Here is a 17,996-nt window from a genome sequence, read left to right as displayed (position 1 = left end):
TGTGTAACACAGTGGTATGGCAGATATTTAAATACTAGTCCCTATTCCCTAAGATAACACCTATGATACAACATTTATACATCTGTCTCATCCCCACCGTATGTCTTCAGAAGGGCATATGATCTCATTTTTGTCATCTTGATATCCACGATGAACTTTGTAACAGCATAAAATTCAATATTCAAAACTACTATTAGGGCTGGGAAGGTGGCTCAGTGGTAGAGCGCTTGCCTTGCATGCCAGAGGCCCTGGATTCCATTCCTCAGCACCACATAAGCAGAAAAAGCAGAAGTGGTGCTGTGGCTCAAGTGGTAGAGCACTCACCTTGAGCTGAAGAGGTGAGGGGCAGCGGCCAGGCCCAGAGTTCAGGCCCCACGACCAACAAAAACAAACAAACAAAAAACTACTATTAGGGGAGAAAAAGGTTCTAATATTTCCTGTTTTAATAGACAACTAGGCAGCAAACAGAAAAGCACTGTTATTCCGAAGTACGCCTTTTAAAAAAGACAACAGAACTGGGGGGGGGGGGGGGGGGGGTGGCAGGAATGGCTGTGCATCATCCTAGCTGCTCAGGAGGTTGAGATCTGAGGATGGAGATTTGAAACAAGCCCCAGGCAAGAAAAGTCTGTGAGACTCTTAGTTTGAATCAACTACAAAGAAAAAGAGAAAAGGAAAGGGGAAAAAAAAGGCTGCAAGTGAAGCAGTGGCTCTAGCTTTGAGCAAAAAATAAAATCTCAAGAGTCAGCGCTCACAGCCAGAGTTCAAGACCTAGGACCAACAGGAACGCGCACACGCGCACACACACACACACAGAGCGCGCGCACACACACACACACACATACACACACACACCCAACAGGACACACACACACACACCCAACAGGACACACACACACACACACACCCCAACAGGACTGTTCAGGAAAGTAATTTGTTTCATAATCCATGTACGATGTACATCATCTTCAAGAACTAGGCAAAACTGCGTATTTCACCCTTGAAAAGTGCTGAGATTTGAGGTTTCCAGTCATCAAGCAACGCATGTCTCTGCTGAAGCTGTTTAAGAATCAGATGCAGCCAGGTGCTGGTGGCTCACGCCTTTAATCCTAGCTACTCAGCAGGCTGAGATCCGAGGGTTGCGGTTCAAAGCCAAATTGGGCAGGAAAGTCCATGTGACTCTTATCTCCAATTAACCACTCAGAAAACCAGAAGGGCTAGCCTTGAGCTGAAGAGCTGAGGGACAGCACCCAGGCCCTGAGTTCAAGCCCCGCAATCAACCAAAAAAAAAAAGAATCAGATGCTGGTGACGTGTGATGTAACAATATAACTGGGTACCGGTGGATCAAGTTTGTAATCCTAATGACTCAGAAGGCTGAGATATCGTAACATCACACATCACTAAGTCTCACTACTTTGGGATAACTGATCAGCACCACCATGAAGAATGCGGGAACAGGAAATAAAAAACTGCCAACATTCTGAACAAAGACTGCCATTAGCCAAGGTTTAATTCTACTTTAAACCAAGCGTAGAGTGCAAATTGGAGTAATGTGTCCAAGACTCAGAGACACCAACATATTCAGACATCCACAAGTGCCTCTTACAATATTGTAAGCTGCCAGACTTCCCATCTACTCCATCTGCCAAAATCCCCAACACAAAAATTCAGTCTTACCACCCCCAAGGGCAAGGTGGCAGATCTCAACCTTGTGTGCGTTTTGGAACCACGTGGAGGTGGTGTGCTAATTACTAATACAGGGGCTATGAGGTATTCTTTACCAAAGGGTTCAAGTTGAATCGGGTCAAGTCTCCTGCCTTGTGGTAACCAGGTTCATAGCAATGGTTCTCATCTCTGACTGCAGATTTTTAAAAAATCACCTAAGGAGACTTTTAATTCCTAAGGTTAGAAATCCAAACTAATTAGAACAGAATCCATAAGAGATAGTGGGTCCTGAGGATGGATGGGCTTCAGGAATAGTTCCCACACAGACACTTTATTTTTCCTTTTCCTTTCCAAGTAGTAATGTAAAATGTTCAGCCAATGCTCGACACCTATTTATGTATCAATTTAGAAGTAGAGGAGATGAGTAACTTCAAAAGAATGCACTTAAGGAAGTGGCGCTGTAGCTCAAGTGGTAGAGCGCTCGCCTTGAGTTGAAGAGCTGAGGGACAACGCCCAGGCCCAGAGTTCAAGCCCCACAACCGACAAAAAAAAAAAAAACTATATAGAGCACACAAAAGAATGCACCTAAGTGAAATATAAGCTGTGGGAGATTCTACGGAAATATCAACCCAATTCTGACGACAAATAAACTACAAGGAAAAGTTATTTTTAAACCAGGAGATAACTGAGACATGGACCACTAATCAGTAGAGGGAAAGGGCTGATATTTGGGTCTTGATTTTATAATCTTTCAAAACTGAACCCAAGATTGCAAACTGTGTTGTTTGGTCTCTTGCCTTCTCAACCTGAAACACTCCCTCAAGACTGTATCTTCCATATCCTCACTTTTTTGTGTGCCAGTTCTGGGGCTTCGATTCGGGGCTTGAACTCACTGTCCCTGAACTTTTGTGTGTGAGACCGGTGTTCTACCAATTGAGCCACAGCTCCACTTCCAGCTTCATGGTGGTTAAGTAGAGGTTAAGAGTCTCACAGACTTTCCTGCCCTACTTGGCTTCAAACAGCAATCCTTCCATCTCAGCCTCCTCAGTAATTAGGATTACAAGTGTGAGCCACCAGCACCCAGTCATATCGTCACATTTTTGAAGAGAACAAACAGGTTGTTATATAGAATACTGCCATTTTACAAATTACAATTTGGATCTTTTTTTTGGTGTTTTGCTTGAACCCTGGGCCTGGGCACTGTCCCTCAGCTCTTCAGCTCAAGGCGAGTACTCTACTACTTGAGCCACAGCACCACTTCCAGCTTTTTCTGTTTATGTGGTGCTGAGGAATCAAACCCATGGCCTCATGCATGCGAAGCAAGCACTCTACCACTGAGCCACCTTCCCAGCCCTACAATGTGGGTTTCTGTTTTCTCATTAAGATTCCAGTGATGAATTCTGAAGGGAGGGAACACAGAGATGCCTGTATCAAGAGGTATATGTTTGTTATCATGTGTCTTCTTGCCCCTCGCCAAAATCTGTACATTAAAACTTTAACCTCTAGGGGCTGGGAAGGTGGCTCAGTGGTAGAGCGCTTGCCTTGCATGCGTGAGGCCCTGGGTTCGATTCCTTAGCACCACATAAGCAAAAAGAAAAAAGCCGGAAGTGGCGCTGTGGCTCAAGTGGTTGAGCACTAGCCTTGAGCTGAAGAGCTGAGGTACAGTGCCCAGGCCCAGAGTTCAGGCCCCACAACCGGACCCAAAAAAAAAACAACTTTAACCTCTAATGTGGTTTTCCAACATCACTGAGAGAAAAGTCTTGAAGTAAAAGATTAAATAAAGCCACACGGGTGGGTCTCTAATTCAACAGAACTGGTGATCCCACAGGGCTCTTGTTTGGATGAGCTGCCTCCTAAGTCCTTCTGACACTTGTGCAATGGTTTCTGCACACCTCCTTACTTTCTGGTACCAAATGTTCCAGGATTATCTTTGTATTTTCCCAATCCCAGCAATGGAATTTAACCATTTCTCCAGAGAGCCTTGGCTTCTTTTACTGAAGAACAGTATTCAGAAGTGTCATAGATTGATTCTAGGCCTTCACAACAGATTTAAGAAACATAAATGCTAGTTGTATATATGTTTTAAACCCTGCCAGATCTAATTTAACTCCTCAGAAGTTCATTCCAGCCTTTCCCTACTTCTAACTTCCTTCTATCAGTGAAAAGAAAACCAGACTTTCATTATTATCATTTATTTCTATTTCCTATGTCTGAAACGTACAAAGCAGTTTTAAATACTACTGTTTAAAAAGAATCTAGCCAGGCAGGCGTCAGTGGCTCATGCCTGTCATCCTAGCTACTCAGAAGGCCGGAAGTGGCACTGTGGCTCAAGTGGTAGAGTGCTCTCCTTGAGCTGAAGAGCTGAAGGACAGCGCCCAGGCCCAGAGTTCAGGCCCCACAACTGACAAAAACAAACAAACAAGAATTATTATTCAGCCTCAAAAAGGAATAAAGTACTATATGCTGCAACACTGACAAGCCTTGAAAACATCATACTAGTATTTCCACTAAAAGGAACTTACTGTAGAATTCCATTTATATGAACTGCCCACCACAGAACAATTCAGAGACAGAAAGTGGATTCGTGGTTGCTAAGAGCAAGGGGGAGGAGAGAATGGAAGATGAATGTTAATAAGTAAGGGGTTTCTTTGGGGGATAATGCAAGTAAATGCTCTAGAATTAGATCGATACACAATTTTCTGGCTACACTAGAAACCTCTGATTACACAATTAAAACATGGGAGAATTTTATGGGAGGTGAATTCTATCTCCGACCAAAAATGAAAGAATAGGATCTGCAAAGCGATGCCTTACACGGGTAAGAATAAACATGGAGCCCAAAGTGACTCTTGGTCTCAAATCATATATTCAAAACAACGAGGAGTTAGTTGGGAGATTAACTTCAAGCACCGACAGTTATGGAACTACAGCTCATATAAATTCCCAAGTGAAAAGATGCAGAAGACAGAGCTGTAACTAAGGAACCAAGCAAGTAAGCCCAAGGGAATGACTGCCAAAACACAGCTTCTTTCAGCTCCAGTTCTATTAGGCAAAGCAATTACAGGTCTACCTAACTTTAAGCAAACCTGGTCTTTTTTTTTTTTTTTTTTTTCTGGTAGGTCTGGGGCTTGAACTCTGGGCCTCGGCGCTGTCCCTCAGCTCTTCAGCTCAAGGCCAGCGCTCTACCACTTGAGCCACAGCGCCACTTTGTTTTTCTGAGTGGTCCATTGGAGATAAGAGTCTCACGGACTTTCCTGCCCAGGCTGGCTTTGAACCTTGTTCCTCAGATCTCAGCCTCCTGAGTAGCTAGGATGACAGGCGTGAGCCACCAACGCCCGGCTTTTTCTTCTTAGTTTGTTCTGCACTGGAACTCAGGGAATGAGCACTGTCCCTCAAGGCTAAAGCTCTACTACTTCTGGTTTTCTGGTGGTTTGTTGGATATAAGTCTCACAGCCTTTCCTGTCCAGGCTGGCTTGGAACTGTGACCCTCAGATCTCAGCCTCCTTAGTAGCTAGGAGGATTACAGGTGTGAGCCTAGCTAAACCTGGTCTCTTTTTTTTTTTTTGTGGTTGTGTGGCTTGAACTCTGGGCCTGGGCGCTGTCCCTCAGCTCTTCAGCTCAAGGTTAGCACTCTACCACTTGAGCCGCAGCCCCACTTCTGGTTTTCTGATGTAAACCTGGTCTTTTTAAGAACAGCTTTTTATGAGTTAATGGAAGAAGGATATGGTCACTATTTACCTCAAAGAAACTTAAGTAAAGGGATGGGTTAGGAGCAATGGGTGACAATGTTGTCAGACACCTTGTATTCACATACTGTTTTGTAGAATGGGAACTTCTTTGTACAACTACTTAAAGATAATAATAAAAAATGTTTAAAAAAAAGAAACAAGATGTAAATCAAAGAGAATGCGGGAGGAACCTAAAATAGAATATAAATGGCAACAAATTAATTTGTATTGCATGTAATACAATAATACAATAAATCTAATTTGTATTGCACATAAGTAACATAATACAAAAGGAAGGAAGGAAGAAAACAGGAGTAACTTTGAAAACAGAATTTGCCTATATACTGTAAAGCTAAAATACTACACTTAAGTTTAAAAATGTGTTTCTCACAGGAATAGTTAGTAATTTTGAACCTTCTTCCGTGTGTTCGCTGGGATTACACAAGGAAGTCAAACTCCTGAAGAGAAGAACACACTTCTCACCTTCGAAGAAGGAAGTAACAAGGAAAGAAGCCTGAATAGAGAAAGACGAGGTAACTAGTAGGCTGGACCTTGCCAATTGAGTAATACACTTACAGTATTTTTGCATGTGGAGAAACAGACAGAAGAAATGAAAATGTATTATGTGTGTGCACGTATGGTAAATATGTACTGCTACTTCTATCTAATGAGAGGATGTGACAACTCCAGCACCCCAATAGCACTAAACACTCAGATGCTGGTTTCTAGCTACAGTGGTAGCTAGAAACAAAAATGATCGCAGCTCAGTTGGAAAAAAATGGCTACTTCCCTGGCTGGTGCAAGCAAGAACAATGCAAGAGGTTCCTGAACATCCTGTAATACCAGAAAGGAAACTAGTGTTTACAAAATATGAAAGCAGGGGCTGGGAAGGTGGCTCAGTGGTAGAGCGTTTGCCTCCCATGCATGAGGCCCTGGGTTCAATTCCTCAGCACCACATAAGCAGAAAAAGCCGGAAGTGGCGTTGTGGCTCAAGTAGTAGAGCGCCAGCCTTGAGCTGAAGAGCTGAGGGACAGTGCCCAGGCTTAGAGTTCAGGCCTCATCACTGACCAAATAAATAAATATTTCATATATGTATGTGTGTACACACACACACACACACACACACACACCATATGAAAGCAGCCAGGTACACACACACACACACACACACACACACACACCATATGAAAGCAGCCAGGTACACACACACACACACACACACACACACACACACACACACACACACACACACACCATATGAAAGCAGCCAGGTACACACACACACACACACACACACACACACACACACACACACACACACACACCATATGAAAGCAGCCAGGTACCCCAAGTTCACACTGGTAATCCTAGCTACTCAGGAGGTTGTGATTTGAGGACAGCAGTTCGAAGCTAGCCAGGGCAGAAAAAGAACAGAAATTTGGGCTGGGAAGGTGGCTTAGTGGTAGAGTGCTTGCTTAGCATGCATAAAGCCCTGGGTTTGATTCTTCAGTTCCACATTCACAGAAAAGGCAGGAAGTGTTGCTGTGGCTCAAGCGGTAGAGTGCTAGCCTTGAGCAAAACAACTTCAGGCCCTGAGTTCAAGCCCCAGAACTGGCAAAAAAAAGAAAAAGAAAAAAACAATCAAGATCAGGAAAGGCAAAAACAAAAAGAAAGACTGGAGAATGTAGTAGATAGAAGGAAAATAAGACAACGACAATTAAACATAAAGTGGGATGGGACCTAATTGGAAGATATTTTGTAAATGTGAAAATTCTGGTTTTGATCATTATAACATGGTTATATGTTATTACTAATAAGGGAAACTAAGCAAAGGATATCTGGGAACTCGAGAGGTCAACTATTCTCGTACCTTGTAGGTAAGTCCACAGTTAGTGATTTTTTTTTTGGAAGGGGGAGAAGGTGGTATACACTTTGAACTCAGGGCTTTGTGCTTGCTACGCAGCTAGCGGCTCTACCACTTGAGTCAGGCCTCCTTTTTGCTTTTTTTTTTCCAGTCGTAGGGCCTCAATTCTGAACCTGGGCGCTGTCCCTCAGCTCTTCAGCTCAAGACTAGAGCTCTACCACTTGAGCCATGGTGCCACTTGCAATTTTTTCTGTGTATGTGGTGCTGAGGAATCGAACCCAGGGCCTCATGCACACAAGGCAAGCACCCTACCATTGAGCCACCTTCCCAGCCCTGCTCTGGTTATTTTTGAGATACAGTCTCAATGTTTTACCCAGACCTACATGGATCACAATACTATTTGTACTCCTCCTCCCCTCCTCCATCCCATTTCATAAGGCAATTAACTAGTCACATTAATTGCATAAGCTATGACCAGCTAAACTCTTAGGAAATCAAAGTCACTATTGTGACATCCTTCACACTGTGGGCTCTGCTGACCTATATGGCTACAGGAACAAAGGAGAAACATGTAAGCCCTTAAAAGCCTTGAAATTATAAATTAGAAGATCAGTACCAAAAATAACTTCCCTAAATCCACATTACCAACTTAGGGAAACGAAATTAGCATTTGCTTAGCAGCTCTTCCATGACAGCCATTTGTAGCCACTCTCCCCCAAACCTGAGAAGAGTCATCCATCTCTTTATGAACAAAGAAATCAAGGTTTACAAGAATTAACTTTGGGGCTGGGAAGGTGGCTCAGTGGTAGAGCGCTTGCCTTGCATGCATGAAGCCCTGGGTTCGATTCCTCAGCACCACATAAGCAGAAAAAAAAGCTGGAAGTGGCACTGTGGCTCAAGTGGTAGAGCACTAGCCTTGAGCTGAAGAGCTGAGGGACAGCGCCCAGGCCCAGAGTTCAGGCCCCACGACCAGACCAAAAAAACAAACAAAGAATTAACTTTGGCACCAGTGACTCACACGCATATTCCTTGCTACTGCTGAAGCTGAGATCTGAAGATCAGCCAGCCCTGGCAAAAAGTCCCCATGAGACTCTTATCTCCAATGAATCACTTAAAAACTGGAAGTTGCACTGTGGTTCAAAGTGGTGGAGCACTAGCCTTAAGCAAAAGCAGCTCAGGGACGGCACCCAGGCCCTGAGTTCAAGTCCCACAACTGACAAAAAAAAAAATTAACTTTGATCAAGATGCACTTGTACTCATAAACGGACCTACTGAATGGGTAACCCCTTTGTACAAGTACTTAAAGATAACCAAAAAAAAAAAAAAAAATCTAAAAAAGAAAAAGAATCAACCTCTTTGCCTTTGGTTAAAGCAATGTTTCTCAATCTTGGCAAAACTGATATTAGGCCAAGACAATTCTTTGAGAGAAGGGGGGCTGGGAAGGTGGCTCAGTGGTAGAGTGCTTGCCTTGCATGCAGGAGGCCCTGGGTTTGATTCCTCAGCACCACATAAGCAGAAAAAGCCGGAAGTGGAGCTGTGGCTCAAGTGGTAGAGCGCTAGCCTGGAGCAAAAGAAGCTCACGGACAGTGCCCAGGCCCAGAGTTCAAGTCCCACAACCGACCAAAAGAGGAAAGAAAAAAAAAAAAAAAAAACACACCCAGATGAGAGAACCCTTGAATTAAGAGATAGGTGCCCGAGTCTGTTCAAGTTGAATAACAGACAACTTGAGTTTCAAACCTCTTTCCATGTATAGCCCTGTGAGACTCAACACCACAACAGTACCACAGCCTGACTTCTACATACTTCCTGCACTATCATGTGAGACTAAACACAACAGCACCACAGCCTGAGGTCTAAATGCTCCGTACACAGCCATGTGAGACTCAGCACAGCAGCCCGGTGGCCAGCCACTGTCAATACCACCTCCATTCGCCCACTTATGCTGACGACACCTTGTAGTTACTTTTCACTCAGTTCTCTCCATCCATATTCTCCACTCCTATCATTCTAATGGGCCTTGGGTTTAATCCACAGCACTACAAAAGTGGGGGAGAGGGGAGAAAGAGGGAGAAGTAGGCAAAGCTCCCATTTTTTTCTGGGGTGGGAAGGAAGCTGGAATTTCCCACTGGATCATCAACAGTAACTTCACAAGCCAGATGTTAATGTTCACTAAATAGCAGCCCTCACAAGCATTAAGAAAAGGACAGAGCAGAGATCAGTTTGCATGCCATGACAGAGTGACTTGGGTACTAGTTCTGATATTCACGCCATGAAAAGCTTTCACCAGATTCAAAGAAATATAGGTCAACAGAGCATGACACTCCTCCAAAGAAAGTTTGAACCAAACTTATTTCTGTACCTGCCAATGAAGGAACCCAGATAAAGGTAGACAAAATAAATATTCTGCTAGGGAAACACAAAAACAGCCAAGAAGGGCTGGGAATATGGCTTAGTGGTACAGTGCTTACCTACCATCCGTGAAACCCCGGGTTCAATTCCTCAGTACCACATAAACAGAAAAGGCCAGAAGTGACCCTGTGGCTCAAGAGGTAGAGTGCTAGTCTTAAGCAAAAGAAGCTTGGGGACAGTGCCCAGGCCCTGAGTTCAAGGGTCCCCCCCCCCCCCAAAAAAAGCCGGAACCAATGGCTCACACCTGTCATCCTAGCTACTCAGGAAGCTGAGATCTGAGGATCACAGTTCAAAGCCAGCCTGGGCAAGAAAAGTACGTGTTTATGGCTCTAGTGGTAGAGCACTAGTTCAAACCCAGAGTTCAAGCTCCATAACCGACAAAAAAAAAAAGCAAAAAGAATATAATGATTCACACAAAGACTTTATACATATATATGTATACACATATTATATATATATATATATATATAATAACATCAAGTGTATTCTAGTTATACTGCAAATGAAAAAGCTTAGATTTAAGCTAGAAAGAAATCCAGAACCTGTTTGAAAATTGATCTTGCATTTAGGCAGATAACAGAATTTTATTCTACTAATGTTCCTAAGGAAATACATTATCATTTTGATTTTTCACTACTGGGAATCTAACCATGGGCCTTGAACAAGAGAGGCATGGTTTTACCACTGTGTTTCTACCCCAGCTCGGTGTTTCATCCCTCTGAACTATTAATGTGCCAAAAACGAATAAAAGACACCAAACAAATCCAATTTCCAAATTCCACAGCTTAATCAAAACTTCTTATACTTCATATTAAAAACAAAAGATGCTGAAAAGAAATATAATAAATGGCATCCTAAATATGTGCACTTCAGTTGTTATTTCTGAGTTTCCTGTAAAAGGCAGGATACTGAACAGCAGTCTAGAGCAGCATATTTAGGTCTTGCTGCCATTCTAACTTTATCAGGTTATTTGTCTTAAACAGGTAAATAATTTTTACATGGACACCTCAAAACCTTTATAAATGTCATGCTAAATTGCTCTATTTCCTCCTAAGGAGTGCAAGTCCTGTTCAGCACATTTATGAAATGATCAGATGTCAAACCAAAAGGCCTTGCTTTAAACAAGCAATTACAGTTAACAGGTATATTAAATCATTTCGATTCCCACATTCTCTAATAACATAGCAGGAAGGGAAAAAAAGGTCGTGATGGAAAGTAAATAGATGTCAGTTACAAACACTGTAATGTTTCTGACACCTTGTCCTACTATCCTAAACTTACTACCTCTAATCCCTGGTCACTCTTTTTAAGCATTTCAAACATGTAAAGACATCAACAGGTTTAGCTTAAGCTAACCTAATATAACATAATTTGAGTATTTTACTCGTAAGTCTTAAGATTTATACTTCAGTCAATAGCAACTGAAAGCCTGAAGACAGAAAATACATCAACAAATGCATATAAAGTCTGGCCATAAAACTTCAAGAGGAGATTTATCAATTTAACCTGACTTTTTTTTTTTTTTTTAAGGAATCATTTCCTGCAGAAAAGTGTGGCATTAATCTCAGAACTCACTCAACCAGTTTTACTTTACTGCCTTTTACCAACACTTAAATTCATGTGAAAAGCAGAAAGATAACCTGGAACCATTATGGAAAGCTTCTTTTAATAAAGGAAATGTAAATAACCTTTTGAGCTGATTCTTTAAGGTATTTTTAAAATATCTTTAAGATATTACCTGTAACAACAGTGAAATTTAAAAATCACCCCACCTAACTTTAACACAAAACCATGCTTTCTTTCCACCTTTAAAGCAAAATCTTAACCTTGTAGAACAGATTATAGTCAAGCAAGAACAGGAAAGAAAAAAACAAATAAAAAAGCCGTAGGCCCCGGGGGCATGTTCCCTAGGAAACTTGTTTCATAACACTTCGGTTGAGTTGAATTCTGCTGTCACGAAATGAATGGTAATAATATTAAGATGTATAAAGTATTTAAGAGTCAATTGTCACAAGCTTCTGCTTACAAATAATCTCTGTGACATTCTTAACTACAGTTTTATAAAATGCTGTTAAACACACAATTGCTTTTTTTTTTTTTTTTTTGGCCAGTCCTGGTGCTTGAACTCAGGGCCTGGGCACTGTTCTTGAGCTTCTTTTTGCTCAAGGCTAGCACTCTACCACTTGAGCCACAGTGCTACTTCTGGCTTTTTCTGTGTATGTGGTGGTGCTGAGGAATCGAACCAGGGCTTCATACAAGCTAGGCAAGCACATTCCTAGTCCCACAATCACATTTTGCTTCATCTTTTCCACAGCACTGATTATCAATTTAGTGCTGGGCAACGGTGGCTCATGCCTGTAATCCTAGCTACTGAGGAGGATGAGAGGGGAGAATCATGCTTTGAAACTAGGCTGGACAGGAAAGTCCATGAGACTTTTATGTCTAATTAACCACCAGAAAACTGGAAGTGGAGCTGTGGCTCAAAGTGGTAGATGCTAGTCTTGAGCAAAAGCAGCTCAGGGACACTACTTAGGCCCTGAGTTCAAGCCCTACAGTCAACACACACACACACACACACACACACACACACACACACACACACACACCAATTTATTGACAAAAATGCAAATAAACCTACATTTTCCACATTAGCTAGATATGGTTACAAGCTCATGCTTATAATTCTAGCTGGAGGCAGAGACTGGGAGACTCCACAATTTAAAGCCAACCGAAGTAAAAAATTAGTGAGACCTTTCAAAGTGGAGCTGTGGCTCAGGTGATAGGTAGAGTGCTCACCTTGAGCTGAAGAGATCAGGGACAGAGCCTAGGCCCAGAGTTCAAGCCCCATGACCAACCAAAAAAAAAAAAAAATCAGTGAGACCCAATCTCAACCAATAAGCAGAAAAAAAAAGCCAGAAGTGGCGCTGTGGCTCAAGTAGTAGAGTGCTAGTCTTGAGCTGAAGAGCTGAGGGACAGCGCCCAGGCCCAGAGTTCAAGCCCAACAACTGGCAAAGAAAGAAAGAAAAGAAGAAATTATTTTGAAGTCTGGGAATGTGGCTTAGTAGTAAAGTGCTTGCCTCGCCTGCAGGAAGATTCGGGTTTGATTCCTCAGTACCACATACACAGAAAAAGCTGGAAGTGGTGCTGTGGCTCAAGTGGTAGAGTCCTAGCCTTGAGCTTCGAAGCTCAGGGACAGTGCCCAGATCCCCCTGAGTTCAAGTGCCAAGACTGGCGCCTCCCCCCCCCCAAAAAAAAGACCAACCAGGTGAAAAAATTTCAGAAAGACTATATCTCAAAAAACAGGCCAGGCACCAATGGTTCACATCTGTAATCCTAGAGGATTGTGGTTCAAAGCCAGACAGACAGAAAAGTCCACAAAACTCCATCTCCAAAATAACCAGCAATGAGCCTGGTTAGAAAATTAAGTGGTAGAACACCACCCAAGCAAACAAGGCAAAGAAGCCTGAGTTTTAAAAAAAAGTATATTTATTCATACATGTATATATACGTATATACACACATATACATATATAGATAAACACACACTATTATATATACACACAAATACTATCATTTTCAAATATCTACAAAGGCGATAGGGAATTGTTTTCTAGATTTAACAGCTTTTGTCTACAATCTTAAATTCATTATACCCTAAAATCCTTAAGATTATTACATTTGTATGCACTAAAGATACATTTAAGCAATATTAAAGTTTAAGCAACAGTAAAGTTACATATGCATGAAATTTATATTGCTTTTTTTTTTTACCTTGGAAAAGACCTATTTTGTTTCAAAGGTTAATTCTACTAATGAGAGGAAATACTATTGTCACAATCCTCCAGCTAGAAATATCTTTTCTAGTAAGCTTACTAGAAAAGTAAGCCTAAACATGTCACCTATTTTTCAAACTCAGAAAAAGAGCCCCATACCAAAGCATCTCTAAATTATTAAATTTATCTTGAAACAAACATGTTAAGAAGGACTTCCGAAAGATCTGGATACAATCCTAACAAACAAGGGAGGCCTACGTTTAGTCCCTGCAATCCAAGAAATTAATACTTCAAATGCTCCTAGTTAAATGACAGAAGTATTTATGAAGCATTCTGAAGGCTCTGGCTAAAAACAGGAAAACATAATAATCAAAAGCTTTTCCTGACAGTTTCAAAAGGACCCTAGAAGGAAAATCCAAATTTAAGTGACAAGGAAAAAATACCACCATTGCTGAAGGGGTGGCAAAGGATGAAACCATTTCCCTCTACGTTGTCACCACTGTGGACAATGACACAGGAGCCAAGCAGCTTCCACGCTGAGGCCCTGGAGACCCGCTATCAGTCCTAACCTGTTGGCATCTATGGATCTAAGTATCTGCACCACTTGTGAGATGAAAGCTGTGTGCCAGCCAGCCAGCCAGCCTGCCTTTGCCCTGGCTTCGTTTACTACTAACGCCAACCTTCCAAGTGCACATTATCAGATTTACAGATGATTCAGCTCAGATGCATGATACCGGCTAATTTTTAGGGCAGATTACTTGCCTGTTTTTACCCTAGCTCCTGGCTTCTTAGTAGAACCCTGACCTTTTCTCTATGTAAAGGGCTAACACTAAAGAAAATCCCTTATTTAACCTAGCATTTAACAAATAATACAATTTCAACCACAGCATTTTAGCCATTTCTGCTCCCCTTCCCCTCCCAAAAATCAATTAATATCAGGTTCCACATTAGCATGCATCAAACGGTGGGCTAGGCTACTTATTAGCATTCTTGAGCATTTACCATAGGCTAGATTCAGATTCTAAGTGCTCATAACAACCCCTTAATGGAGGTTCTACCATTCTTACTTTTATAGGTGAAGATGCTGACTCCCAGAGAACTAGAATCATTTACACAAGAAGAAATAATGGTAAGCATTCAACAAGTCATGCTCTTACTTTCCTCCCTCCCAAGAAAATTTACACAGGGTTTCTCATGAAACACTCTCAACATTACGACCTGAGCCTTATCGATCTCAATTTATAGATGAGGAAATGGGGGCGCAAAAACTGATTTCTATAATGTCACAAAATAAAATTTGAATACGTTTGTTTCACAATTCTCAACTACTGATAGTAATACCAGCTCAAAGGAAGGTACATAAAAGGCAAAGAAATATCTACATATTTAGGACAGTCAACTGGTTTTTAAAAAAATGCCTCAATTATCTACAAGTTCTTCTAAAAAATATCTATATTTTCAAAAAGGAGAAAATATGTTCAGAAAGTAAGATTTAAGAAAAATAGTCTCTCAATGGGCAAAACAATTGTGGGGCAGAAAGCTCCCAAAGTTTTCAGACTTGTGATATCTTTTCTTACAAAGCCTTATGATTCATATTGGCCATAAAATACAGGCACAAGCACGCAGCACAGTGCTACCTTATAACACCTTTCACCTCAGTAAATAATGTCCAGGTTTATTACTCATGCTCTTCATCCCATGACATCAAGAAAACCAACAGTCAAGAATCCGCCTACTGTAGGCTACTCTCTTAAATTTGATGACATTCTGAAAATAGAAGCTCACAAATGTACACCAAGTTTCAGATGCTAAAGATGTTTCCACCAAGAAACAGCTACATGAGTGCATTCAATCCTGGCTCATGCAAAACAGATTCACCTTTATCAAATCTATAAAGACAAAAGAGGAAAAAGCCCTTAGAAAAGCAATTTTCCATACCACCAGACAAAAACATTACTGCCTTCAAATGCAGTTTCTCAAGATCCAATTAGTCAGTGTAACTCCTCTGCAGTTACAGACTTTGGTATTTCAGAACATGTCTTCCACCAATTATCCATCCAGACTAAAACTGGGTAATATAATCATGCCTCTCCGTCATATTTCGTACATATGCCAGGGATCTCAGATAGCAAAACATATGACTGCATCTTTTAAGAAATGTCTATTTTAAAATTATCAGTCCTATTAGACTATCAAGCTCATGTTCTCAACAATGGAAAAACAAATTAGCAGTTAGCAGCTCTACTGCAACTCCTTTCTACCAGAGACAGATTTTGAAGACCAAAGACAGGTGGGGGGGGGGGGGGGGGGGGAACTCAGGTGATGAGTAGCTTTTATAGCATCTTGCAACCCAGGTTTAACAAAATAGAAAAAAGGAAAAGGGGAAATTGATCACACATAAGGCAGAAGTCAATCCAAAGAATGGGATAGTTAATACAGCCAGGGCGTAGGGATGGGGGGAACCATTTATTCAGTTATTCAACAATTAACAAAAATGCCATCGCTGTGTCTGAAGCATTATTTTAATAAGGCCAAAGGAAGCAAGTAATACGTGAGTAATTACCTAAAGCGTCCAAATTCAGTGTATACAATGGACAAACAGGTTCTCCTGCCAACCTCCTAAAGCAGGTTTTGAAATAGGGTGGAACTTTAAGAAGCCTAATGGCTTCCTAAGATTTCATCAAACTCAGCTGGTTTGTTGTGTATTGAAAAACAATGCAGTTGTTTCACTCACCTGCCCCCCTCCCCCCACACACACACACCCCCAAAGGCTAGAAAATAATCTTTAAAGATCCTTTCCTTCCCTGTAACTGAATCTGATCCAACCACTTATTATCAAACCTGGAATACGACCCATCTATCTACCTTCCACCTTCTCATTTCCAATTCCCCTCAGGTAATCCCTTACAAATACCTATTTAAACAAGCACAGCTACTACCCACAATTTAAAAAAAAGAAAAGAAAAGAAAAGAAGAAAACTTCATTCCTGACGCTCAAGAAAATAAGAAATTTCTCAGGACAGCAAAAAAGGGGGAAAAAAATCAACAACAACAAAAACATCAAGCTAACACCCTCCCTTAAAACCTTCCATCTCCAAAACCGTCATGTCACCAAAATAAAAGCCAGACACCCCTAGTAAGCAAATATTCCAAGACTTCACATGTAAAGACCAAAATCACATATACATATATACATACATATATACATACATATGTACATATATACATATCATGCCAATAACACAGTGGAAAAGAAAAAGGAAACACATTTTTCATAAAGCCAACCACCACCACCACACCCTCAACTCTGCATCTGCCAACCCATCTGACCCGGGGGTTGGGGGGGGAGGAGGAGAGGGGCCTTTATTACCTTCATTTTCCATCGGAAACTGCCCTCGGGTGGATGGCTACAAAAGTCTTTTGAGTGTCAGCCTCGGCAACACAACTGGGAACAGACAGAGGAGGAGGAAGAGGAAGAGGAGGAGGAAGCGCCAAGTCCCCCACCACCAACCCCCACCAGGCTGGAATCTCCCAGGCTGTCACCCCCGCTCCCGGCCTCGGGTCCCACGGCTGACTCCCACCACCCCAAGAAGCAGCAGCATCTGCAACAACAACGAGAAAAGAGAGAGAGAGAGAGAGAGACCCGGGGTGAGGGTGGGGAGGGGGGAGGAAAGGGGGAGGGAGAGAGGAAGGGAGGGTCTGCGGGAGGGCGGGCGAACCCCCCCCACCACACACACACACACCCCCGCCCCGAGTTCACACCAACCCCGCACCAGTCAGTCAGTCAGTCAGTCAGTCAGTCAGTCAGTCAGGGCATCCCTCGGACGCCCCCCCCCCCCACTCCACACACACACACACACACCCCTTCCCTCAGGACCTGGAAGTTTCTAGAAATAAAGGAAGGTGGGAGGGGAGTCGGGGGGGGGGGGATGTCAAGACATCCTAGGTTATCCCGCCGAACCCCCTAGGCCTCCCGCACCTCCGGGCTGCGGGGACTCACTGGCGGGGGGCGCCCCGCGCACGCTCCGCCCTTCCCTCTCTCTCTCCCTTCCTCCCCGCCGCTGGGCCGCCCCGGCGCGTCCCGCACTCCCGGGGAGGTGTGGAGGAGGAGGGGGGGGTGGAGGGGGGAGCCCCTGCGCGTGCGTGTGCGTGTGCGGCTAAGGGAGGAGGAGGGAGGGGCGCGACGCGGGGCGGGCGGGGGGGGAAAGGCCGAGTGGAAGACGGAGCTTTGTCGCCACGACTTCCGCTTGGGGAGAGGCGCGCGCAGGCGCAGGCGCGAACCGGAAGTGAGTGAAGGCTGTCACGGGAAAGGCGGCCCGGCGCGGCAGAGGGATGCGGTGTGAGACGTCCGTTCCGGAAGAGCGCGAGTGCGCGTGCGCGCCGGGCCGGCTTCTTTCGGAGGACCGTTTTCTTCTCGTATACCTCTGCTCACCCCGTCACCGCGCCTTCTCCCCCCCCCCCCCACCCCCGAAACCAGGTCTGTCGTCCGTTTTTCGACGCACCCGCGGAGCTCGGAGAGGGTTGGTAGACCCTCCCCACCCCCGTCACCACCGCGCCCG

The 17,996-nt window shown here is 43.2% G+C and overlaps 1 protein-coding gene across 2 annotated transcripts in view; it reads right to left on the bottom strand.

The window, feature by feature from the left end:
• Nucleotides 1–16,991, bottom strand: part of Atp2c1 (ATPase secretory pathway Ca2+ transporting 1) — an 81,555-nt gene extending 64,564 nt beyond the window's left edge. The window contains exon 1 of one of the 2 annotated variants that reach the window (XM_042666099.1): nt 16,808–16,991. In XM_042666099.1, the coding sequence (XP_042522033.1) occupies nt 16,808–16,813 (6 nt within the window). In that variant the 5' untranslated portion in view covers nt 16,814–16,991. Of the gene's footprint in view, nt 1–15,222; nt 15,243–16,807 lie in introns of those variants that run through there. The other variant, XM_042666098.1, reaches the window with a different exon arrangement.
• Between the last annotated feature and the right edge of the window lie 1,005 nt (nt 16,992–17,996).

Source organism: Dipodomys spectabilis, unplaced genomic scaffold (genome assembly GCF_019054845.1).
Source record: "Dipodomys spectabilis isolate Male_0828 unplaced genomic scaffold, ASM1905484v1 ptg000360l, whole genome shotgun sequence".
In the NCBI taxonomy this organism is placed as follows: domain Eukaryota; kingdom Metazoa; phylum Chordata; class Mammalia; order Rodentia; family Heteromyidae; genus Dipodomys; species Dipodomys spectabilis.
This window is presented reverse-complemented; position numbering and strand designations above follow the sequence as displayed.